Source organism: Linepithema humile, chromosome 2, assembly GCF_040581485.1.
Source record: "Linepithema humile isolate Giens D197 chromosome 2, Lhum_UNIL_v1.0, whole genome shotgun sequence".
NCBI classification, from domain to species: Eukaryota; Metazoa; Arthropoda; class Insecta; order Hymenoptera; family Formicidae; genus Linepithema; species Linepithema humile.
The window spans coordinates 21,837,310-21,864,410 of record NC_090129.1 but is presented as its reverse complement, the minus strand read 5'-3'; the positions used below and the strand labels follow the sequence as shown (position 1 = coordinate 21,864,410).

At 43.2% G+C, this 27,101-nt stretch overlaps 2 protein-coding genes across 12 annotated transcripts in view; one reads left to right on the top strand and one right to left on the bottom strand.

Annotated features, from left to right (window-relative positions):
* LOC105670769 (cAMP-dependent protein kinase catalytic subunit 1) overlaps positions 1 to 5,673 on the top strand; it is a 148,774-nt gene extending 143,101 nt beyond the window's left edge. For all 5 annotated transcript variants that reach the window (XR_010888854.1, XR_010888853.1, XR_010888855.1 and 2 more), the window contains one exon: positions 2,955 to 5,673. The gene's annotated coding sequence lies outside the window, so the exon portion shown is untranslated. The remainder of the gene's footprint in view (positions 1 to 2,954) is intronic.
* The window catches only part of nAChRalpha6 (nicotinic acetylcholine receptor alpha6), a 226,308-nt gene that overhangs the window by 84,241 nt on the left and 114,966 nt on the right, over positions 1 to 27,101 (bottom strand). For all 7 annotated transcript variants that reach the window (XM_012364471.2, XM_067350768.1, XM_067350766.1 and 4 more), the window contains 2 exons: positions 20,118 to 20,298; positions 3,108 to 3,183 (listed from right to left, as the gene is read on the bottom strand). In XM_012364471.2, coding sequence (XP_012219894.1) covers positions 3,108 to 3,183; positions 20,118 to 20,298 — 257 coding nt within the window. The remainder of the gene's footprint in view (positions 1 to 3,107; positions 3,184 to 20,117; positions 20,299 to 27,101) is intronic.

The window sequence follows — 27,101 nt, the reverse complement described above, 5'->3', positions numbered from 1 at the left end:
GGATCTATCTATCATCCATTCATCTGTTTTACCACGGAGCTACGTGGACTCGTAAGAAAACTTACAAACGCCGTTGAGTCTCGGCGGCATCTTGCGCTGAAAGATTCGCGTGAGTGAGTCACGTCGGGCTTGCCGTAATAATTTTTCTACCACCGCTTCTCGCGGTTTTGTTTTAAACTACCTCGAGATTACATCTCGTCGTAAAGAGCGAAGAGATCTCGCCGAGTTGCGAAGTGTTCCTTATTCTCTTTTTACCACGGCGACTTTGTCCCGGTATGTCGCGACGATTTAAGTTACCAGCGAACGAATGGCGACGACATATGCGAGCCGCGATAAAACGGAACTTGCTCTTTTCGCGCGCTTTAAACATGGTGGCACCTGCTGGCGCGTTTCCGACCAAGATGGTGAAAATCTGCTCGGCGACTCTTGACCGCGACCATATGATACTTTTAAGGACGAAGAGCTTCTTAATAGCTTTCGATCGGGTTTTTCGAATCGAACGTTGCGGTATTGGATATTCACTTGTTGCTAGTCCGCCCGGTCCACCGGTCCGCTCTTTTTCTTTACATTTCTATCGCCGCGACTCTACTTTAGGCATTCGCCTCGAGATAATTAGCGCATCTGAAAAAATACGGCGGTTTTAGAGAAAGTAATGCTGTATTTTTAATTAAGCGCGTCGCGTCGATGTATCGACAGATGTTCACTACGTTTACGAAACACCGCATATGTTGTTTTGTCGGTTCTGCAATAGGTCGAAGACATCGAGCTCTAGTGTTCTCGTGTTTTATTTTTTGGTGTCGCAATCGAGCACACTTTGTCTCTGCCAGCTTTTCAAACAGTCGAAGCTTGGTATTGATTAGCTTCGCTTCAAGCCTGTTTGTTCAGCGTCTCCGTTTTAAACCGAAAAAGCCGTCTGTTTGATGTGATAAATTCACAAAAACAGAAATATATATATAATGTATCAATGCAAACTCTTTTATACGGCATTTTATACGGCACGACATATGTTGATTCTTACATTTTTTACGCGAACTTTTTATGAGTCTCTTTTGCTCTTTTAGAGTCTCGTTCCAGAAGAAATGCGCCCTTCTTTCGTGAGGAATTCTTCCCTTATGTGTGTGCGGATATTTTCAGAATTTTTTTCAAGACGACAAAATCGAGACTATCACAAATTCCATCTCTCTTGCAGCTTTGGCGCGACGGATCTCGGATCCACTTCGAGAAAACCGCTGTGCATGAGAACAGCACTTTCCGATACGCGAACACGAGGAATGTAGTCGTAAAAGGATACGAACCAATAAATGAGACGTAAGGGTAAGAAAGAAGGAAGAGAGTACAGCGATACGAAGAGAGTCATGCCACCGCGAAGGGGTACCGTCATAAAGCTGTACCCGTCACAAGACACGGCGAGGCCCCATAAAATCACGCGATTTCTCTTCACCCGTGACATCGATCGCGACTTCGCGCGAAACGGAAAAGCTCCGAAGATGCCGCGATGCAGCATTTGCGAAGCACGGCAGAAAGCCGGGGGGGGGGGGGCGCGGTTTCTTAACGATTTCCATCAGCATTCCTTCACACACCGATGACGCTGTTTCGTATCACCAGCGAAATTTGTGTCCCAGAATCTGTCGAGAAACGAATTAGGGTGACAGGTTTTTTCTCGTAATACATTTCTTGACAATTTTTTTTTATCATCGCGACAGCTAGCGTTTATTAAAAGGGTAAAGAATGCAACGCAAATAAAAAAAAAATTTTTTTTATACGGCACTATGTTGACTCTCATATTTTTGCACGAGTTTTTTATATGTCAAAATATATGAAAAACAAGGGAAAGTTATTTATTCTGTTAAGTAATTGTAAGAATTACTTTAAAAAAGCGAATATAATTTGGAAATATAGTTGTCGCGGAGTTCAGCTCTCGCTATTATCATATTAAGAAAAGCTAGTTATTATTTTAATAAAGTTTGGTTTTGTGCAAATAATTGGCATTTTTTGTTGGCATTTTCAAAACTCGTAATCTCGCAATACAGAGACGATAGTTGTAGTTGCGAATGTACAGCTGCATGAAAAGACATTCGTAACTTGGATATACATACTCGTGCTCTTACTAAACGACGGATAGGAAGCGGGAAATGGAAATTTTAGTCCGTTGCGAGTAACAGTCCGTAAGTAAAGGTTCGCTACTTGGAAGCAACAAATTGCTCCCGATCCTGCGTTATTGAACGTGCCAGATGGTGTAATTAATAGACACCTACGTTATTGTACGTGGCACAGCACGAAACGCGGACGAAAGATTAAATCCTACTTCGCGCTGTTAAAGTTAAAACCGCATAATTACTCCTCGCGGAAGATAGAATCGTTAAATTGCTCGAAATAGCTCTGCCCTTTGCGATATATTATTGCATTCTATTCGTAATTCCATTCTCATTCTGTACTTTCGTAGTGTACACGCTGTACAAACAGATTCGCAAATTGCGACGGATTAACGTAGGTGCATTATCATTTGTGCATGTGCGCCTAGGACAGACGAGGATTACGGCCTCGACGTGAAACTGCAAGAGAGAATTTAAATTATGCCAAACAGATTTTTTCCTCCTTTTCAGATCTGCCGATTATTTTCTTTTTGCTTCCCGAAATAGAACGCACTTCGTCTCGATTCGTCACGTTTCGGCCGACGAAACAACGTGCCAGCCAAATTGTGATTTAAAATTCAATTTCTCTCAATCAAGCGACTTCTGGCGAGAGACAAGGTGTCACATTTGGACGTACACAAAAAAAATATCCCCGACGTTTTTCACTCGTCGCTAATACGTATCAATCTCAAACGACAAAGTATCGAGCGATAATCAATAAGAGTCCGCAAAAATTCATATTCGTTCGTTTAAACGCGCATAGACATTTTCACAGTTCTGATCCCACTTGATTCAACGTTCTGTTTTTCCTTTTTTTTCCAGATCGGTATCGCAGAATCTACTCATCGATACGTATCGAGATTCTCAGGTCTCTAGAGATACGTTTGCTCACGCATACAAACACACATGTGCCAATACAGAGGCAGATTCTGATTGGCCTGACAAGTCGTAAACTTGAGGCTCTTTGAAACTCACCGATGAGGTACCATTCCCCGTTCATGATGAAATCGGATAAGTCACCACCCTCTTCTGAGTTGAGTACCAGATCGAGCTACCAAGGTCAAAGTTTGATTAAGACGGGCACGTATCTACACGACGGGGGCATTCCGTTAGGTAACTCGAAGCCGAACATGCGCATGCAACTACTACAATATTTCGCCCGCGTCTACATTCTACCATCTACTCTATGCGTCTGTCTGCGAGACGATTGCTTCCGCAACTCTGACGTTGCGCGATAAGGTGTGCAAGACGGAGAGGAAGTCCGTCCGGCCGCGGGACGGTGCGAGGTGGTTTCTCCCTCGCGGGACGGCGTGTCGTGCTAACAGCACGCCTGGAAAAACGCATTCGTGCGGCCGACAGGCGGAAAACTGGCTCTTTACCATCGCTGAAAATTGCTTTCCGCGCGGTTAACAAGTCTCCGCCGGCGGGGAGTGTTCGCGACTTACATGATTTCGTTTTGAATGCATGCGAAATTACACGGTCGCTCTTTGTACGGAACTCAGATTCGTGTCGTACGTGTTGTCGCGAGTGTTCGACAAGCCAGCGTGCATTTGTATCGCACGTAGAACTCGAAGAAATGAAAGCGGATCGATTGCCACTTCCAAAGCCTTAGACCAATATTTCACGGTAAGTGATTTCCGAAGACACGAGAAGTTTTTTCGAGAGCCCCGTAAGTTTCCTGTTTGACAAGTTTAAGGTACGATAAATGAAATATTAGCCTAAGGGATTTGCGAAAGGCAAAATCAATAGCATCCATCTCCATTCGTATAATCCTCTGTGCGACGATAAAATATTGGCTCGAAGGACATCTCGATTCATGTAGATTTCGCGCTCGATTGCTCCGCACAATTTGGGATTTATAACGACCGATCGAAAAATTTCACGATTCGCTATTTTCCCGACGGATATCGCACTGTAATTATATTAAAGTAATTAAAAAGGATCTCTCGGACTTGTGTTACTTTCGTCTCCATTGCTATCTACACGCTCGTCGAACGGGAAATAAAGCCGGCACTGGAGATATCTCGTCGAAGATCTTCCGGTTTCTTTTAAGTCTCATATCGCTCTCTCGTCGGGTATCTGTTGCTCTTTGATCTGGAGCCAAATAGGATACGGTTCGGCTGGCTCCTGCTTGCAGGCCACCCGAGGCTCTGAAAAAGCCTTCCCTGACAGAGGGGATTACTTTGGACGTTTCGACATACCAATATATGCGAAAGCGTATTGATCATCGATGCAGGAGATCAAAGTGCTAATCAGAAATTATGCGCGATGATTTCAGACGAATTATTGAACACCTCGAACGTTCGCGGTTTATGCAAATCTCGCAAAACGTCTCTCCGCGCTTGGAGCTTTCTCGCGATATAGACGAATGTTATTCCTCAGGGCAGGTTATTATTCGTAAAGACGTTACTTTTCAATATTCCCGGGCACAATGACGGTAAAACGAATTTGATAAAAATTCAATAGACGCCGATGCACTTCGTATATCTTGGAGAAGAAAAGAAACTTCTCCTTTTCCAAGATACATGTGAAAATCTGCGTCGCGCTCGTATTGAGAAAATTGGATGGGAGTTGCCGATGTAGCAATCACAATCTGCAGGAGAGAATTCGACCGGTTACGTGACGTTTATTTCCTCGTTCTCTCGAGAAAATTCCGTATCCAACACTTCGTATATTCTGCCAATAAATTCGATTCGTTCGCTTTATCACCGTCGCTCTTTTTCCTTCCCGTTCCCATTGATCCTTCCTCTCGATTATCCGCCGTAATAATTTCATCGGGCGAGCACATCGCGCTGGCCGTAGCAGCAGGTGCTTGTATCGTGAAATTCGCAACGAAAATTACGACGGATACGTCGGGCTCGTAAAGTTAGCCCCTCATAATTCATCGCGACACGTATATTTTGCTTCGCAGCTTAGTTCACGGTCTTTATTCACAGGAACGGTTATGCGCGGTCTACTACGCCAGCGCGATGCATCGGGAATGGACGTCTCGAGATGCAAATGCACCGGTGCGGCGCCGCAGCCCCCTTTAACTAATTTAATTCAATCTTCATACATAACGTCCCCTTATATATCCGACACGTTTAATCAAGCCGATGATGTTAAGAAGCCCTCCGCAGAATTCTCTGCCGATTCTCGTGAGCAATCGAGCGCGCTTGTTGGAATAATTTGCAGCTTTTGGCAATTCGATGCGGTAACGAGCCGTTTTTCGCTACCGACCGCTATTCCCACCTGTAAATCCAATCGAAATCGGTATAATTTGGTGAGCTCAATTTTCCGCGTTGTGAGTATGGCCAAATGTACCTTACGACGATTATCGTGTTTCCATTGGTTTGAATAAACATAGAGATTATCTTCGCGCGAGCGTAATATTGAAATATAGGCTTGCTCCCAAATTATAGTGGTTTCAATTCATATTACAAATGAATCAGTGCACGCATGCAAACAATTAGTCGGTAATCAATTAGAAATGATGTAATTTGATGTCGTTTCGTGCTTCTCGATTGAAAAATAAACGATAATTAAATGAACATTTTTCATAGATACGAGAATCACAGTCAATCATTGACCGGCGAATTACATTTCTAATCCACAATTCTCTTTACATCGTATATTCTCCAATGCGAGAGAATTGCTCGCGCGTTTCTAAAGATGTGATTTCGAGGAATGATCGCGAAAGAATATGCGCTAGCAGATTTGACACAAAGGAAGGAATGTCACGGTCCAAGTACGGTTGCACTCTGTGATAATGAAAACTGCATCGCGAACGAACGCGACTAATTATGCTCTTTATTAACGACAGTTTGCACAAATTTATATTCAAGTGTCCACGTGTGCATATGTAACGTTAGGCGTGAACAAACGCACATACTCTCTTCGTAATCAGAGAATCGGAACTGCAAACTGTAGTTTAAGCAAGTTCGGACGCTTCAATTCTCGACGCTTCGGATATGGAAAACGCCAATTCTCGGCAGATAAACGGAGACCGTTTTCACATGTAGCACCGTGGCGAGAACTCGCCGAAAATTACTCCGATCCCTGTTTGTTGGTTTAGTCTGCCGGGCGAACACGTACATAGACACGTGACACGGAGGAAAGGGAATCTGCGTGCGAGCGGTTAGATATTACCCTACGCGTCGTCAAGAAGGCATGCAGCTACGCCGAACGCGCACGAACACGGAACGGCCATTAATTTCTGTACATATATATACACACATAACATGCGACACACACGCTGTACAGATATATCAATCAGAAACGGTTGATGTTGATTCGTTGAGTGACGGAGGGCGAAATGGATCGAACAAAGTTCGGGTGTACGACATATAGACGAGACATAGTTTTCTTTGGTTTACACAAAATCTATATATATATATATATATAGAGAGAGACACACAATTTATGTCATGGGCTAAGAGCAGTCGATGAGTTTAGGGGGGCGGGCGGGGGAGCGGGGAAAGACAACGTTTATATGCGGCAGAATAATTGGAAATGCGCTCGAACTGCATTTCGACGGTGCGGTGCAGCCTGCAGCGACGACGACGGCGATGGCGACGCGATGACATATAATTGATAATCGAAAATGGGCTACGCATTTCGGCGCCTATCCCATCAAATCGCGATGTATCGCGGCGCTCGTAAATTCCGTCGCGGAATACGTGCGTGCGATGCGCGAGAACGTGTACGGGATTTCCGATCTCGTTGTCGAGGATTTCGATTGTACCCGCGTGTTTAATAGCCGCATTTTCATTGATTCCTATCCGGCCGCACCTAACGAGCTTTACAAACGCAAATTTTGGAAATCTTTTGATAATTCTGAAAGATTTATCAACGTGGGAAATGTATGCGCGAGCTGTTACAGCTTTAGAAATCTGTACAAAAACCAGTAAGCTAAAAGCGATTTTTCACGATGAAAAATATCTTTACTGCGTACAATTGAATTGTTCCAGTTGATAAGTTCGGTTCCTCGATGAAGCCGCGTTTAACGAATGGAACTTGGCGAGTGTTTCCCAGCATTTCTAATTCACAGGAGACCGAAGTGAACTCGCGCGGGAACGCGTAAACGAGCTCGGTATTGATCACCGAATCTCGGCCGATCTCGTTCCGGTTGTAAATAGCGAATAAGCGCATATATGTACGCCCACGTGCGTATGCAGTTTGTGCTTTGCACAGCCGGATGGGAAAGTCGCTGCTGCGTGATATTGAACAAGGTAAGACCAATACACGGCCGCTCATTGATTCTTCATGTAAGCGGGTGACCGATATAGCATTTCTGAAATATGTGCAACGAAACGTTTCCTTTAATTCACGATAAAAAAAATTTCCGCTACGAAAAATCCAATGACAAAAAAAAAAATGAAACGATATTTTCTGACGTAAATTGTAAAAGTAAAATTTTATAATGTTCACCTGTATTCTACGCCGGTATGTTATTTCAATCTGCGAGCTCTTCGTGAGCGACGCTAAGTGATATCCGCGAAATATTTCGTCCGTATAAAATAGTACGCGACTCGTTATAAAGTTACAACATTGTAGGTTCAGTCGACTGGAGCACTTTTTTACGCGAAATCGCAAAGTCGAGGTGAAATTAAAAGGAAAAAGACCACCACCGCCGCCGCACGCTGCACCGCGAAAGAGGGACGGCGGCAAATTGTGCCGTCCGACGTAACGATGTATTATTATAGGTGAGGGGGGGGGAGTTAGAGGTTTACGATTCTTTACGATCTACGATTCTCGTCCGACACGTAAAATGTGAAGGGAGGAAATCGACCGCCCGTGCTCGTCTTGTTGTCTCAGTCCTCAAACGGGTCCCCGCCGATCGCGAGGGCACATCTTGTCGTTCGGTCCTGCGCTCGCGTAGCAATCGTTTTACAGATCACGAGCGCGCGACCTCGTGATTTTACGATCGTATGTTAATCGCAATAAAACGGGACAAATGGGTGTTCCGAGATAGCGCGGACGAGCCGCGTGCGGGCGATTTCCTCGAGCGATGGGATGTCCAACTTCTCGTCGAGTAACACTTAAGGGCTAATAAAAAGGAACGCAGCTTAATGTATTCATCGAGAGAGGTCGGCACATCTCTTTCTCTCTTTTATTTTTTTTTTCTCGTTTCGGCACGTGGTCTTACATGAGTGCCCCAGCTCGCACGCACCGCACGTTTTGTGTATCCAGATTTAATTACAATCGGTAACTCGTGATCAAGTGCGCCGAGGGGCACGCAAGTAAGAGCGCATCCGAACAAACGCGTCCGCTTCGCGCATACAAATTGCGAATAATCATTCGCCTCCTTTAGGGTAAGCTTTCGGCGGCCTAGTACTGCTATTTTGACTTTATGTCGTTATCGTTGTCCTATTATGTGAACTGTATTTCTCCTTTTGCAAGTGGAAGTTTAATTGTAATTTTATTTTTCTATTTTGATATCTTTTTTCGAGCTTAATGATGTAAGTATTTAAAAAATTCATTTTAATATGTGAAAATTAATTTAAGACGAAGTTGTGACTTTTATTATTGTCATTTTTTTTTCAAGGGATAACAATGTTTTTAGTTATTCAAAATCGTGCCTATGAAAGATACACATTGATATTGACGCGGTATATTTCGTGTTAGAAAAACAAATCTGCATCGCGTAACGCTGCCGTTCAAATACAAACCGAAAGTACATACAATCGATCTTTGATGTCACTCGCTGTCAATGATGGACAGACAAATCGAAACTGTTCGCGCCGCCGATCAATACCAGCTGCTCAAAATAAATGTCCGCAGCTCGTACCTCGTTGATTTACTAACCCCGGGATTTCAATTCGGGGCGATCGAGAAACGTATTTCGCTGCAGTCGGACGGGCCCGATAGCGGCCGTTCGTCTTGCCGCGACGAGGAATAAATTCCGACAGCGGGAATTTCGCGGGAGTCGTGGGCGGCCGTTCGAGGCGGCGGTACTGACGGATCGGCGGCTGTAAGGATGCGCGACGGGAACGAAAGAGACGGCAAGCAGGAGGCTCACGGAGGGTGAAGAAGGAATCGAGCAGCTGCTTCAGAGAGAGAAGTGTCTCGACGCGTCGTTGCACACCGCGGCGCGGCAGGAACACACGTGCAACAGGTGAAAGGCAGGTATCGAGCACATCGTTTATTTTCCGATGTCTAGCCTCGCCCCGACAGAGAAAAATTTTATTGTCGACCCCAAAACTAGTGCGCGTCACGACTCGATTAGAAATTTAAAAAATCGCGTCCGCCGCGTCGGATGATTTCACAAAATGGAATTTTCAGTTTTCGTTCACGATTCCGATTAACGCGCTTTTCATTCTACTTCGGCACAGTCTCGTTTGACTTAGTCCAAATTCTCGCTGGCGTAGTACATTCAATTACACGCGAACAAGAAAGATCGTCATTAACATGCAAGAACACTCGACGAACTTCTGCGATTCTTTTGTCGGAGCGCCGCCCAATTAAGAACTTCCCAGGTACGCGTATAGAGACGAAAATACTCGGAGTCTTTTACTTTACGTAGAATTTCGCGCCCATTTTCCTTACTGCGACGAACACTTTGCAATCGTGCATTTGCACTTTCCATTCTGCCCCCTCCGTCCTGTCTTTGAACAAGATTGCGCCTGACGCTTTTCTTTGCTCTTTGAGTATTCAGGAACCAGTCGGGGTGACGGCGAACAGCTAAACTGGCGTGGCAGGATCGTTTGTTCTGCGCATTTCACGTAGAACGAATAAAGATAACGCGAAAGAGAATGGTAGCGAGTGAAAATCTCCCCCTCCGCGAGCTTGTTCGCAGTCTATCATTCGCGAGTGGCACGGGAAGCGTGCGCTCCGTGTCGCTTGGCAACAAGAAATGTGGTACACCCGCTGTACATATGTATAGCGTAAACCACAAGCCGGCGATCAGCATACGTGCGAATATTTAGTGACATGTTACGCGCTTAGCGAAGATTAGACACGCGCGAGTCCGTAATTTGCCAGCCGCGTGTAAATCCGGGATTTAGTAATTAAACGTCACGAGCAGCGCGCCTTTCCTTCCGGCTCTTTTCCGCGAAATATATAGATTCAAAATCCATTAACGAAAATTACGCTTTTAATCATTTTTACCGCTGTCTCAGCATTAGATGTAGGTTTTACAAGTGTAATCGCAAGTTTAATTTATCGATCTTCACATAATTAACGAATATACATTCATTACATCAATCTGCATATTATTTACGCGCGATTCGAATTAATGCAAAATTATCGCTGCATCTACCGTCGTCCTTCCGATACATAATGTACATCATGAAAATGATACGCCACTATACATATTTGTATATTCAGTTCGGGGCTCTTTCGTGTTAGCTCAATGCAACCCGGCAAAATAATTAGCAGGCAATTAGCGTATTTCGTGAATTATACAAATATCGATGAATATCATTAATATCTGTAGACAGTTAGATCTTTAAGGCGTTTCCACTTGCAAAATTCTGAAAGCGATGGATCAAGAAAATAGAGATAATTAACTTGCCGCTTCGAGGAGATCGATAGTTTCGAAGGATCACCTCGGGGTCTTAAGATAACGATAACGACAAGAGTGTTTTAATGAGGAAACACTGCGTGAAGCGAACGCGAACTTAGCCTAAGCTTAGCTGAGCGAGTACTCATTCTTTGGTATTTTTGTTACATTTTCTTTTTGTATATTTTCGTCGTACAATACGATTCGATCTGTGACCCTTCTGTGCGGAGATACGCGAGTTGTCGATTCTTTTTGTTTTATTAAAATTTTTTAATGTCTTTCTTTTTATAGTATATATCGCCGCGCGCATATAAAACTGGTTGAGGTAAAATGAAGATGTGGGATAATGATACTCCTGACACCGAAACTTTCGGATTAAACTTTCCTCGGGCGACACTTTTCCGCGACTCTCGGAAAAATATAGATAAAACTCCGCACTTCGGCCCGGCGCGGTAATAATCAATTCTCTCCCGCGGGAGGTTTCGGTATTAAACGCGAGCGTCGTATAAGCCGAACTTGGATTATGTCTGTCGGACTTGCGGTTTTTGACGCTAAGAACCCGCGTTTCGAGAGTGAAAAGTATTACCAGCAGATTGTAATCCACGTTGATAATCTATCGGGCGGTTAAAGTTTGGTTCGGCTACCGGCATATCGGATACGATCGCAGGTGTGAACTTCGATTCGAATTAATCCCACTGTGTTCATCCCTTTCCTCCTGTATACGTGTGAATACATCGTATACGTGTGTTTATGTGTGCATGTATTTTGTATTGCGATCGCGTGTACGCGGCATATCTTGATCTGTACAGTCAGCGGTCCATTGATTTGCATTACGGGCGACCCATCTGCCGCGAAACACAGTAAGGATAAACTCGGTTTATGATTAACAGTTTGCGATTAACGACGACGACGGTTTAACGATAGCTCGCGATCCCTACTTTATCTGTTATACCGTTACGAATTTACGACTCGTCTATCAACGGCGTTTCACGACACTTGTGAATTGTGAGAAAATATTCTCGCAAGACTGTGTTGTTTACTCGTAAGTTATATCTTTGTCAATGTTGTCGATGAATCCGACGTTAAAATCTAGGTTCGCAATTTTTTTCACCAGAAATTTTGCTGCTGGCAGCACTCGTCACAGTTTGCGCGAACAGTGAAAGCTCGAAAACTATCGAGAAAATCAATGATTAAACCGCATTCTATATATATATTTTGTCGAATGTTGTTAGACAGAGTAAGAAGAGAAGCAATACATGTATATATCTCCGTGAATTGCTGGTTAAGGAAAAAAATGAAAAGGTCAACAGATCGAAGCGCTTCAGGATAGTTGGCACGAGGATCGATTGAGAATTAGCTTTCGTGGGTGTCGGATCGAGGCTCGCGCGCGAACCAGAACGGAGAATCTCAAGAATGAGGACTCGCCTGTCGTTGACATGGAGACATCACTCAGCTATCGACTCCACCACGGAAGGCTGGAAGTCTGGACTCAGTGGGGTGAATCAGTACGGATCGACGGGTTGCAAATGACTTGATCCTCAGGCGGTAACCATGGCGCGCGTGTTTGCGACGACAGGCCGCCGAGGAGGAATCGCTCGGAATGGATGAGAAATAAAGAGAAGTAAAAAGGGTGAATGAGGAGAAGGTGGGTCATAAAGAGAGAGAGAAAGAAAGAAAGAGAGAGAGAGGCGGGGGAGAGCCAGGAGGAGTCCTCGCAAATTGTTCATAAACGAAATGGCCGGAAGCGCCAGCGATGACGAAGCGACCGGAAAATTGCATGGAACGGGGAGCGTCGTCGTCGGTTATTCCGCCGAGTGCACGCGAGCGAGACGAGTCTCTGTCTCTCTCACCTCGCGGATAAATCGACTCGAGAGGAAAGTGATCCTTGGCTGCTGTTGCCTCTGTCGCTGCTGGCGCGATTACGTAAAGTGGGTAGGCTCACGGTGCGTAGTCGCGGATTACGCGTAAGCACTTTCGTAATCCCCGCCATCGACGCGGTTAAGAGCGACATTAATTTCTCCCGCTTTGACGCGATCGTTTTCCCGATCAACGTGATTCTTTGATCGCAACCGAACAGCTTTCGCGCCAGTCATCGGTAATTAACGTCATTTCTTCGGCAATATCGCGTAATACTCTGGTCGGGCAGTCTGTCGTGTCGTTAATTACTGATTAAGCGTTATATCAATTGCCGAATTCTTACATACAAAGCATTTGCGTTATGTCGAGATATCTGTCGGCGATGGCAGATTTCACTCATTACTCCGCTATATATATCAAATCGGATGCCGATAATTTGATTGACTGATATTGGACTCTGTCGAGTAAGTGATACAAGTCGATACATGATCAGACATTGATTTATCTTATTGTTAGTGATAAAAAAAGTAGTAAAAAAGACATAAGAAGCGATACGTCTACGTGAAAAATCAGCGTGTAAGAATTTAAATAGATATCTCGATATACGTAATACTTGCAAATGGCAAATAAAATATCTTCGTTCAATATTATAATACTTGAAAAATCTAGATTAAACGCTTGGAAAAAAAAAAGAGTACTATCGTCTCTCGATATACTCGCAACATTCCTCAATATATAACGCTCGTGAACAAACTACTGGAACACTCGAATACTAGATCCGGCTTCGGTATCGAACTAATCCCGAAACGGCGAAATATGTAAAACGCGAAGTGCACAACAGGCTCACCTTCCTCTAGCTACGAATTACCGTCGTGATAAGTTATACACATCATGCGCAGCAAAAATCTCGCCGTTGCATGCACGAAAAAACTGTCGAAGCGGTAAAAAGTAGGAAATAGAAAGATAGAGAGAGTGAGAAAGATTGAGTAGATATAAAGCGTATACACAAGCACGCGATTGTAATCATCATGGGGATAAAAGAAGAGAGAGAACGGGGGTTGAGCTGAGAGAAGGGGCGGAAGCACTCGAGGAGGTTCCGGGAAGAGCCGGAATGAAGGACGACTCTTCGAGAGAGGAGAATCGGCGAGGGATAATCGGTGCGGAGTCGATAGTAGAACGACGTGGACAGGTGCTCCATGCAAAATCGCAATTCCCAGCTCAGACATAATCACGTGGTCCCTGCTTTGACTGGTCGATGTATATGTGTGTGAGGCATGTATAAGTATAGTTTTTGGGTTTGGTTGTGTATCCGCGGTCGTCCTACACTTCTATTTTCATCTACAATACCCTTTTCCACGCGAGGGGACACGGGGTGGGGAGGTAAATTTGTATATATCAAACTTGTAATCATCACGTTGCCCTTTCCGCTACTTTCTTTGTCCGTTCTTTCCCTTTTCTCTCCCTCTCGTTTTACTTCCGCACTCGTTATCGTTATATATGTATGTATGTATGTATGTATATATATATATATGTATTATATATATAGCGAAAGCTTTCGCTCGATACTCGAAGAAGAAGCCCGTGGAAGCAAAGTAACACCGGCAAGCGACATCAGCCCATCATAGCGCCCTCCTCTACGTAGGAAGGTATATATAATATATATATATGCCGACACCATTATATCAAAGTCAACATAGCTATAGCCAATTAGTGTGCCCAGATTGCGCTCGTGATGTGGATACAAAAATCTCGATTGTTTCGATTCTATTCATTAATAAGTCATCCCAGCACTCCGAAGAAGTCCCGATTCAATTGATTCAGCGGGCGGTTACAATAAATGGCGACAAAGAATGGTACAAATTGGCGCGTCGATGACGAATCAGTTTAACACCGCGCGCGGCCTAGTTGCGAAACGCGGACAGGCGTCGCGCGAAAAATCAAAATTTTATTGTCGTGAATAATTCGCGCGTGCGAATGAGTTTCCATCGGGAACGGTAAATGTTTATGTCTGTCTCATAAAATGTTTCCATCTCTGCGGCTCAGAGTACCACGCCCGTCCATTAACTGCGCTTCTGTGCGGGTTGAATAAATAAATTTGTTTATCGGAGCAAATAAATTTTTACGCGAGCTTGGAATTGACAACGTGATTCCTCTGCGCTTTCGCGAGTTTAATCACACACAATGTTTAATAAAGTTAAAGTGAGAAAATATCTAAACTTTATTTAATGAAATAATAAGTCTATCGTAAACAGCGAAATAATGAGCGACGTGTATACGAAAGTGTAAACAGGATAATACTATCAACGATACTATTATAGAGCGCGGTAAAGCCACCGTAAAGTTAAAACGAGCGTGAGAAAATGCGAACTTAATCGCAGATGTATTCTAAAAAAGGAAAGAAGCTAGACGTTAGCTTGCGAGCGATTTTAATGGTGGATAAAAAGCGTCGGATGCAAAACGGCGGCGTCGTCTCACGAAAAATACGCTTTTGTCCAAAACAGCTTCAAAGATTTAAAAGCCTGCATAATAATACTTCAGAGTCGAGTGATCGATTCGGCATCGGACATCTGCGCGTCGTTATCTCGCGAGCGAACGACGACGTCCTCGTTATTAAAGGCGACCATCGGTCGGAAAATCGTTCCCGTCTCGTGAACGTTTTATGAGGGCCGCTAATAATACTCCAGTTCGGCCGGTACGATCAACGATGATTCGAAAGACATTGATCCCTCATTAAAATTCCATTATTATCGAGCTTGCCCTTATGACCAATGATGAAGTTCGACGAACCGACGCGCGAGCATTCCGCGATCGATTTATACGCGAGATGACGACAACCAAAAAAAGAACTACCGTATAAAAGTGAATGGATTATTTATTATTGAAACGCAGAATTCTTGGAAATTTGATACTCATTACTCCGATTGTGCAAATCGTGTTAAATTCGATCGATTCAATAAAGAATCCACGGAAAATATAGAAAAAAATCAATTAATGTCACATGCCAAAAGATGTTATTTATTAAGAATAAAAGTCGTGCAAAATCAAATTTATAAATTTATAATAGAATTTATAAATAAAAAATTGATTTATTAGATATTTAAATTGTTATAATAAGTTAAGACGCATTTAACACATTTCATTCTGTCAAGCAAATGAAATATGAATTAAAAGCGGATGATTGGCTATGAATAAACGGTGAACGTTGAAATGTCAGAAATATATATGGAGGCAAATTTCGTCTGTGCCATGATTAAACTGGACAAATGAGTGTTACGTGAAATGACACGAGGAACTTTACACGCGCTTAGACAAATAATGACGAAATTTATTGCTTTCGGACTGGAAATCGATGAGACCACAACCGCGTTACGGAAGTATAGAGATTATTTATTACCCGAGAGATAGCCCGGCCTGAAAGCAATGCCAGTTTTTTAGTCTTATCGACGTTAGCCGTATTAAAGCGAAGTGAACAAAGAGAAGAATGATAGAGCGTTTATAAATTTATCGTTAGTGACAGTGAGGAAGTAGTTTGACGCGCAGTTTATAAGAATATTAAAGCAAACACACCTTATTTATCGTGACAAAGTATGCGACGACCGTTGTACGCGATTAACGATTTTAGTATTATTAAAATCAATAACGTCGATGAGTCGAGAAATCATCATAAAAAAAATTTAAAAAAATATAGTACAAACGTAAAATAATAAAAGCTACTTATTGAATTTAGTAACTTTGAATTTCAATATTTTCCGAGGATATATTTGGCTGTATAAATAAAAATGTTCAAATAAATGGATAAATGTATGAGTGTGTAATAAATGTTATGATTGATTTAGTTCCAATTTGACCAATCCATTTGGATAAAAAAAATATTTTTTGACAATAACGACAATAATAACGACACTAACAATGGATGTTTGTGGCGATTCGATTAAAATTTTGTACCTGACACTTGTTATTCATTTTTGGCGCATTCTGTTGTCTGTTTTCGCAATAAGTGCCCGTTAGCGGCTAGCTTTACGACGCGGCGCAACGTTTTACGGTGTATCAATGTCAAACGGAAAATCACAATTTGTCATTTTCAGTTTTGCTTTATGGGATAGTATTGTTGATCGTTATATGATTCGCGATAAATCGTTAAAATCATGAAGTACCGGTTCTTCCTCGCTCGACATCGTAAAAACCGTCGTAATAGAAACACCAGGCAGTCCGTGTTAAATTTGCGTCCCCCATGAAAATATCTTCCCCCATGAAATGTAAAATTTAACGCACTCATAAAAGAACATTATTCTTAATGCGTATAATTTTCTTACTATTACGTCATTAAACTGCCATTAAGCTGCCATTAAAATAGAAACGTTAATTAATTAATTTAACAATTGAATTAATTAAACAATGGAATCAATATTTCCGAAAGATATTGCACATATTATAATTTGAAATGCTCTGACTTTATATATTGTTTCCGATTTTATATAATTTACCGAACAAACTTTCAACAAGCAGAATGCAATACCGAATGACATTGACTCTTATTCTCATTAAGTCCGTGCGTTTGATTTCAGGCGACAGGAGCGCTTCGTGCGCTTGACAGCGAGGTAGTTCTTTGCGCGAGAGTCCCGAAGGGCCGAAAACTGTCACGGACGTGGCGAAGTGTCGAGGCCGGGTCGTAAGTAAAATGAATTTAACATTTGGCGTTTATATGCGGCGTGCAAACTGCGCGCCGTGGGAACGAGCTCGGCAAACTCGATGTCGCGAGTTAGGCGCGACGCTTCGCATATGTGCCTTAATATCTCGGCGTATAAACGCGCGCGTCTTGGTTTCTCTACGACAATGGGGAATAGTCGGTCGCGTCGGTGACAAAATATATCGTCTAATGGAGAGAAATAATATTGCCAGAGATTACATCGGCTTGCGATCCTTTGTTAATTCTGTTTCGCTGTACCGGAATCAAACTGCAGTTTGTCAAACTTTATCGGCGTTTTATATCGATGCGAATTTGATGATTCAACAGGCGAAAGTTACAATTGGTTGCACGAACGCGGAACTTGGAATTATTCTCACGTTGGCGAACTACCAGCTCCAAATTCGAAATTGAACGGATGTTATCCAACTTACGACAAATTTTAGAGGATCTTGGAGAATTCATGCGAAAATTACATAAAACTTTAACAATTAATCATTTCATAATTAATGGGAGAAACTAACGAGAACTTATGAGAGATTACGTTACACGACAAGCTGGCAAACAGGAGTGTCTTCTCGCTGAGATGTGATTTTCAATTCGAAAGCATCCGAGTGCAAATTTCGCGATTATCACGTAGAATATTGTAAGCAAAACAATTAAGAATAATTATGATATAACACGAGATTCGAAAAAGTACATTACACGTATCGCGATTTTCTGATTCGGAGAGAGAGCAACGGCAATTTATCTGGCGCTGTAGAGATACTATCGTCGTTGAAATCGCACATTGAAATATCTGTGACACAATCTACGAGAGTGTCGAGATCGTTCCATTAACAGCGGTCGCCACGGGTTACCCGCAATTTGGATATAATCGAGTCGAGATAGTTTAACAAAATTTCATTCTCGTTCCGCAGTCCGTATTATAAAAGTATACGTACAAGTAAATGCGCGCGCCTTTAAAATTAAACGACGCACAAAATAAACTGGTTTTTCACTTACGTGAAGATTAAACGAATTATCCCCGCGCGTCGATCTTTTTATGCAAAAGCCGGTATCAATACACTGCAGTTTAATTGAATCAAATTACTTTTCTTGGAAACGTTAAATGCGAACAGCGAGAGACAACGAACGCGATTCATGGACTGTTAAGGAATTTATGCGACCAAGTAACTACGATTGAGCGAGGTAGCCGTGAGCTTTCTGACAACATTATAGAAACAGTTACCATCGTCGATTCGGCGGTTGGAAATAGCGTTTAACGTAATAGTGCATGGAGATCGCTCCATTAATGGCGATCACCTCAAGTTACCCGTAATTTGGTAATAATTGAACGGGGCAAGATCGAATCCGACGATTCTGCTGTGCGCTATCGGCATATTTCCGCGCGGTAATCGACTATCGGGAGATGCTGCTACAATTTACGGAATAGCGCGTATAAATGCGCGTAATTTAATTCGCGCAACAAAATCGATTATAGTATACTTTCCGTCGGAAATGGAAGTAAAAAAAAAAAAAAAAACGAAATAAAAATCAGCGAAGTCGACCGCCCGCAATGCAACATTTTTTCCCCATCCCGACGGATACACATCACGAATATGTGTGTCTATCCGGAACATTTCGCAATATCTAACGTGCTCGAAAGCGCGAAAAAACCATCGAAGGGCGATTCTCAACGACGCTTTCTTCCGGAGTGCTGGGCTACCCCTGACACTTTCTCCTATCTCACTTCGTCTCGTACTTTCCGCGGCACTTGATCTAGCTCACACATACTTCGGTGCGTGTGTTTTACGTGTGTCGTACGTGTTGTAACATGTAATGCTATATATCATATGTATATGCCTATGTTATGTATATAGATCCGAGCTGAAGCTACGAAGCGTGAGAACGGCTATCTATGGAGCATCGCTATTGTGTGTTGCACTTGTGAAGTCTTGTGTCGGACAGAAGAAGCCGCGAGGTGTGCCCGTCATGGGCGCGGGACGGGGGGTTTTTCTGGTCTCGGCTGGGACGAGGTGGAAGGGCGGGTCGATCGAGTATCTCGTGGCAGCGAGGGTTCCCTGATGGCGAACGGACGCCGAAAGTGGCTCCATTTGCGACGTCGATAGAATGCCGGGGACTTCGCGATCCTCCGCCCGTTTGCCGAGAAGCGACAAGCCACAGATAGGATTAAACCTCGACGGTTTTCTGCGTTACCGTGAAATTTCGGCCACGGGCTCGTTAAGCGAGAACGCGACGGTGCTCCGGTAATTGATAATTGGGCGGTAATTAAGCGGCAGGAGTCGCAATTGAGGGACGTTTTTGTCGCCGCGATGAATTGACCTTCGTAATTACTTATTAATTTTTAAATTCGCGTCGTAAGAAAAATATGCAAATTTTTGTGAAAATATCGCCAACTTTGAATAAAATTATATGTAAATTTAATACGCGGAAATTATTAATATGTAGATATTAAATCCATACGAAATTAAATTATTAAAAACTATATAAAGTCCAATTTTTTAATTTCTAATATAATTTATGTTATTTAAAAAATTATGAAAGTTAATTAAACCGATAGAAATTAATGTTCTCTGTTTTAATAATAATCTCATATGCAAATTGAGTATAAATTCTTTCCATTCAGAAAATCTGCACCGATAAGTGACCGGAGGTTTTTGAAGAGATTTTACCTCATATTAGCATCGTTATTCATCGCGCGGTGAATAAAAATTTTCTTCCGGAAATCATAATCGTGAAAATGCGACTCTCCTTCGCCGCACCGCACGGCGGTCACGTCGGTCGCACTTGGCAGCCACATTTCGCGGTCCCTCGCCCCCTTTCACCCTCCGCTTCCGGTTCACCCGAGTTAAAAGCGCGTATAGCTCATTCGGAAGAATTCAAGGGATCGAATAATAATCTTGGTGCTCTCGGTGTGTACTGAGCGTGTGTCGGTGTGTAAGTGGAGACAGTAGTGTACCTGGTTGCCGTCGTAGGTCCAGGATCCGAACTTCATGTCACAGTGTTGGTCGTCAAAGGGGAACCAAGTGATGTCTATCTTGCATGTGCTCTTGAAGATGCCCGGAGGGACGTACAGGCAACTGCCGTTATGCGTGACCACCACGTTTGTTTGGTACGTCCCGTCGAAACCCTCATCCGCACTAACGTTTCATATCATACTTCCATTAATTACCCTCAGTCAGTCGTCGATCATGATCGTTTCGCGGTCGGTTTAATCTCTTTAATCATCACGCGATGGAGCGGGGCGTCGTCGTTTGTTTTTTTTTTTTTTTTTTTTTTTTTTGTTAAGCGCTGCCGGCAAGATCTCGCACGAAGGATATTGACAGGCGGAGAACGCGGCTGTCGCGCTGCTGTCGGGAACAACGATGCGGACTCGGGGTACTCGAGGTACAGGAATTTCTCCATTCTAATTGCATTTACTTGTTACGTATTAAAAACTTCACGAGAAAGTTGAACGGCTTCGAAATCGTGCAGGAATGGAAGTTGGAACAGATTACGGACTTCTATCTTCTCGCCGCACTTTTGTGCCTCGCGCTTTCGCCGTTTATGTAAATGATAACATTCGGTTCCATCTTTCACGCAACATCGCGAGCGGGCAATGAAACGAAGAGAATCACGAAGGCAAAGGAGGGTAATAAAACGGGACATTCACGAATGTTATTCATGAAAATGCAAACCGCTTAGGACCGCTTTTACGAGAGCCTCTTTAAACGCGACTCGGAACTGAAGGAGACGGCGAGGAATAAAAAGGATGAAGAGGAGAAGGAGGAAGTGGAAGGGTGCATCGCTCGCGCGCCCTCATGTTAATCCCGTAAGAATAATTTGAAGCGACCACTTAAACGTCGTTAAAGAATAAAAGTGAGCGCTTGCGCGGCTGGCGGAAATTTGCACGCGAATTTTTGCGACATATTTATCAGAATAGCTCGTTAAGTCTCCGAATGTCACGCATCGGGCGGCGAACGCGGGTATACGCGCGATAGGATATTCCTACTTTTCCAGGAAGCGCGCTAATAAAAAGACGAGAATATATCTTTTCGCGCGATGCAAACTGTGTACTCGGCGAGAGCAAGTGGAATATTCGATGACCTGCGAGACCATAGAAATTGATATTGCGCAAAGCTGCTCACGGAAAGCTAAGTGTTGGTGGCGCGTCGATGTTAATGTACTCTCCAAGTCGCTACGACGATGCTGTTGACGAGAGCGAAACCGGCGACGTCGTTGTCGACGTTTCGAGAATGCCGTTCCCGCCGGAATCGATAATCGATACCGCTGTATCGTTAGGGTACTTGCGCGCTCCTCGCCACTTTTACACGTTATCGCGGAATGGAGAACGAAACGGATAAGGCGGATGAAGTGGAAGACGATGGGGGGGGGGGAGGGGGAAGGGTGCTTTCCACGGGAGTGCCCGGAGAATGATGTTAATTAACGCAAGCGGAGAAATTGAATTTTCAACGCTATTTGTATTAATCGCTATCGCGTGTGTCTTCGTACGTGATCTTGCCGCGCTCGTCCGTTTATTCGCGACGAGATATTAAACGCGGTTCCGTCGGTTTTTGTATGCTTTGTCGCACGGCCTAGATTGGCCGGAGCGACGTTTTCTCTTTCGACGTCGATTAATGCACGAGTTAATCGAATTCGTGCACACGCGATTCGACACCAGAGGAAATAGGCTTTGTGAAATCGATCGGTCCGAAAAATCGGTCGGACGCTCCCTCTAATGCGCGTTTATTCCGGCGCATCGGGGAATAGCGGCATTGTCGTCGTTGTTGTGTGGCTAATGAAGACTAACGAGAAACGGGGCTTTATCCAAAAAGTGTGTCCGGTTAATTAATCTCGCGCACGACGGAACGAAACCGTGTTGGTCGAGCACTGGGCATTGGATTTCGTTGATCGTGTTCCTCTTTTGTGGAAACTTCGTTATCACTCGCCGCATTTGTCCCCGCGTTGTTGCGTGCGAGGAAATGTGCGCGCGCGATATGTCGAACAGAATGCGCGCTTTGCGACCGACGGTATATTATTGCGGACGCGCGTTAATTAGCTCGAGAAAATATCGCGCTGTGCCGACAATTTACAACGTGAGACCGTGAGAAGCCGTGTGTGTGGCTTTCAACATTATCGGCGGCCCGGCCAATAGAGTCCGCAATAACGATGCATGGAATTTAATGGCCGAATCGTAAGGGACTAATTGCACCAAGAGACAGATCGCTGCGTCAATGGCTATTTTCGATCAATGGATTACCGCGAGATTGGCAGACTGTGGCGCAACGTTGATAGAAGTGTACAACAATTACATCGAATTGTACTAACACAATCTGTGTGTCAGATTCATAGAAACTTTACTCAACATTGACAACAAAAATTAGAATATTGTTAGAATTTCGTTGAAAAGTAATGCACGCACTATCTTCCGAATATAAATTTAATCAAGTATGTGGAAAGTAATATGTTAGAGTCCGCTTTCATTATCAGTTATAAGTGATACGTTGTGCATAAGAAAGTTGCGACACCCTTGATTCTCGTGTAATGGATGTTACAATTTAGCTTGACATTGTGCATCGCACTTGATACCGTGCCATCGTAAACTTTCCGCGAAATTTTAAAGTTTTCGTTAATACCTTTCGAACCCGTGACAATGGCGGCTGCAAATTTCTGCTTGAAGAAAGATCAAGTAGCTGAATGCCTAACGATTGTTCGACGCTAAGTACTTGCCTGGAATGGCTCACGGAACGGTTAAGAATGTAAGGAAGTGTTGCACGCGCGTTACAGATCTTTGTTGCGCGAAATTATTTTGACGTCGTCACATATCGATTCGCCGAGCGTAAAAGCAGCGGAGGAATATTTAATACCGATTAATTGTTATCAGATAGTAAATTTGCATATAATAAAATTTCAAGCAGATAATTTGCTCCAATTTGTTCGAATTAGCTCCACTTTGTTCGAATTTATTTAATCTCATGTTCTTAATTACTAGAAAACGCGACATCGCGATAATAAATGAGCGAGATAAGCTCGCGAATAAAAAGAAATACACTGGAGATTTTTAAGTACCTCACGCAGCACATAAACAAGGTAATACCGGATTTCATTACCATTTATTTATGTAATAGACGAGAGGTGGTTGCTAGTTGCTCGGTGCATGATAGTCGAAATGCGTAGCACATATCTTCGCGCGTTTATTTCGAGCTTAATGCCGTCCGAAAAGCGGACAGAGAATGAGGAGGAAGGCTACGCGGAGAAGCGAAACAGACAAAATTAGAGTCAGCTTTGTGCTCTAGTCTCACCATCGCGATGCTATGAGCGTAACTTGGGAAAGGTTTCGTACTTTATCTAGCTCTCTAAGCGAGCACTTGTGCTGAAAGAGCGACGCTTGGCGAATGTTTATTCAAAAATCCGATCTTGATGTCTCAATTTCCGAATGGAACGAACGAGTCTATGTGAATTGGGCTTTTGCAATAACAGTGAAGCTGTGCAGGGTATCCGAGCACCGCCGACTATCGCTTCAATCAGAGTAGAGAATCAAGCGGAGAACAAACGAAGAAAAATAGTGGTTTAAATTTTTTTGCTGAATTAAGGCTTGAAAAAATAAAAGGCAAAATTTTGTTTTTGGAGAAAACTCTAATTAAACGTTATCTTAACGGGAATTTCAATTAATCTTTTAGAGATGGGATCCGACAGATCTTGTTGAAAATGCAATTTCTATGCATGTGAAAAGAATACTTTACTTAATGATCGTTGTATTTTAGGAAACAATTATTTGTGCAGTCGGAAAATTAAAAATCTAATGGTAGAAAAAGAACCGGTTCAATTTTATAATATCTACGAATAAACATATATTATATCGAATAATTCTCTGCAATATACGTAAAATAAGACTACACATTGACGTGGTGCGTCCGCGATTATATATTCATATTGTAATAACTATTGCGCCGTATCACTGATAACGTTTCTAGCGCGACTGTCCGGCGCAATCAAAGCGAGCGCGAGTAAATAAAATTGCAATTAAAACAGTTAGAAAACACGGTGGCGGCGTTACGGAAGGATATTCGGCAAGGGGCCTAGATGTGATGAAACGCGGCCTGGCGGAATTAAAGGACAATGTTTATCGAACTGTTCTCACTTCCGCTCTCGCTTTGCGAGCTCTATCCTGCCGGCGTGCATCAAAGCCCACGCGCTGTCGCGTTCATGAATTCTGAGGGGCGTTTTCGTCGATTGTTCCACGTCGAACAAAGGCGGATCCCGTTGCGGTGCCTATTGTCGGGGTTTCGGATAAATTCTGTTCTCGAGGATCGCTGACCCCATCCTCCGTCCGTTCGTCTCATCGCAGTATCTCGTTTTCTCTCCTCGTCCGTCCGCGGGGTCGCGCGCCACATCTCGCGCGTCGCTTTCTCTCTCGTTGGTCGCGATATTCATGAGAGGAGAGCGCTCCGGCGAAAGCAACAAGTAAGTCGCGCGCTCTGGATAGTGGAGGCCGCCCTCCTTTTGTTCCGCGACTAACGACCCTCTTGCCTCCCTCCTCCTCCCCATTGTGCCAGAACGCTGTGTGTATCTTTAAACAATATCGGCGCGATGGATACTTAAGACTGATTTAACGCGCGCGGTAATCCGCGGAGAACGAAAATCGACCGTGTCACGGAAAAAAAGTGGAACAATTATTATTTAGGGCAATAAAAAATTTTCCGCGTACGCTGCTTCGGCAGACAATCCGGCTATTTTGAGAGATATGCTCTAAACTCGATAAATTCTGATCGATTTCGTTCGCAAAACGGTAAAGTGCTACGTTTATTTGTGAAAACGACAAACATGGCACGGTATCGAGATACAATTAATTAGAATCAACGTGCTTATTTTTCACGAAATTATTCACATAAAATAATGTGGAGAAGAGTATCAATAAATTTTTATGAAATTATCTATATAAAATAATGTAGAGAAGAGTGCATTGAATAGTTTAAATGCCTCATAAAACAATAAAAAGTTTTTAATGTATTTTGCGGTTGTGCAGAAAATAGCTTCTCTATATAATTTCGTGTTATTTAACAAGTTACTTAACTCTGTGTCTAATAGTCATTATCTGAACTTATTCCATATCTAATTTTGCACTTTTTAAATATAATTAACAAAATAATAGCATTTCTGGCATATTACGCGTTATAATACGTGCATTTATATGCATAAAATATTGTCAAGGAAAAGAATCTAATCTTTTAATCGATTATACAAGATTATTCTCAAGAATAATACTGCTCTTTCCTAAAAAAAAAAAGAAGAGAATTCCGCAATGTTAATAATAGGTTTCGATGCGTCTACGGTCGCGAGTGTCGTCGCGTAGCCCGCTGATGCGTACGCCGCGTAAATACCGCGTAAAGGTGAAAATATTACGCGATCGGGTCAGCAGGAATATAAAAATATTATGGATCGATGACGGGGAAAAGTCCCACCGTCCGCTGACGGCGGCTGTAACGACGCGCCCCGATATAACACGCAGGCGCGCGGCATTGCGAAATTTCAAAACGTCGATCATTCGCGTCGCCAACGGAACGTGGACATTGTCCGGTGATGTCAGTCCGACGTTTTCGCGCGTGTCTTCGCGATTTTCGACTATAAAAGCTGTCCACTTATCGTGGCATATACACACACGCGTAAACATGTCGCACACGTCGCGAAGAGTTTGTGAACGACGTATAATACAGAAGGTTCTTCGATCATCGATTAATCCAATGCCAGTACTCGGATTTACCTAATACGATAGTCCAATAGTCGCATAGTATTTTGCACTTACGGCAATTAAGATATTTTTCAATATTATGGCAGTTCTTTAATCTTCCTCGTGATAAATTCAGCCGTTATCTTGCTTTTTTGAAAGAATATTATTTTTGTATTGTATATTGTGAATGTGCGCGATATTTTTAAGTAAGAAACGACACATACGGTATTTTTGTAAGAAGACTATTTTTAGAGAGAGAGAAAGAAGATCGTCGTTTCAACTACGAACACGTAAAATTTAATCTTTTCCGCGTCAGATTAGCTAGATAGAGATGGACGATCAGGTCGCATAATCAATTCCTCGGCACGACACAGCATTTCCTAGTGATCCACCTGTAAATTATCTCCAGCTACAGTAGAGAGTGTATACGCATATCATTAAGTGCACTTTACAGTGTCTGCGTGATGGAGCCTATTACGCTCCGTGCGATTTTCCTCGTGCGAGATATATATCTGCGTGCCAGAGAAAAAGCCGAACAAAAAAAAAGAAAGAAAAAAAAGTCATTAGAGTTACACCAAGCGCAAACGACAGTCAGCGACAGCCTCGTCACGCATCGTAAAGCGCTGTCCGTTTAATCTCGTTAGACTTGATCGTCATCATAAACCGGCACATGCAACGACTAACGAGCCGCGTATTCGCCCAAGCACCTTCGCCGCGTGTAGATTGAAATGTCAAGCGTGGAATTCGGGTTGCGCCCTCGAGGCCGAATTGATCGGTCGGCGTCTCCGTCCTCGTCGTTCATGTGTTTCATGGTTTACGCGCCGACTGATCGATTTAACCGTCCACGTCGTCGTAATTCCGGTCTTCATCGAATGATTGAATTCGAGTTACCACGGTTGGCTTTTTCGCGACTAAGTTTTATTTCATCTCTTAACGGCGGTCTAACGTGTTTCGTTTTTTTTTTTCTTCTTGTACTGCAGGACGGTTGGGGTTTCACCGACCCTGCCACGAAACCTGCTCCCTTCCGGCTTTTTCGCCACGGTACATCTACGTGTAGAAGTTCCGAGTCACATGTATGCGGCGAATAAAACGCGGCGCGTAAAAGTCGCCTTTCATTGTTTTACGATCTTCGATGTATATCTATTGATCGTAATCGTAAATTATTTATATTTCTCTTTACCGGTCTTTACCGATCTTTACCGATCTTTATATATACACCGGCTATAAACTGCCAAT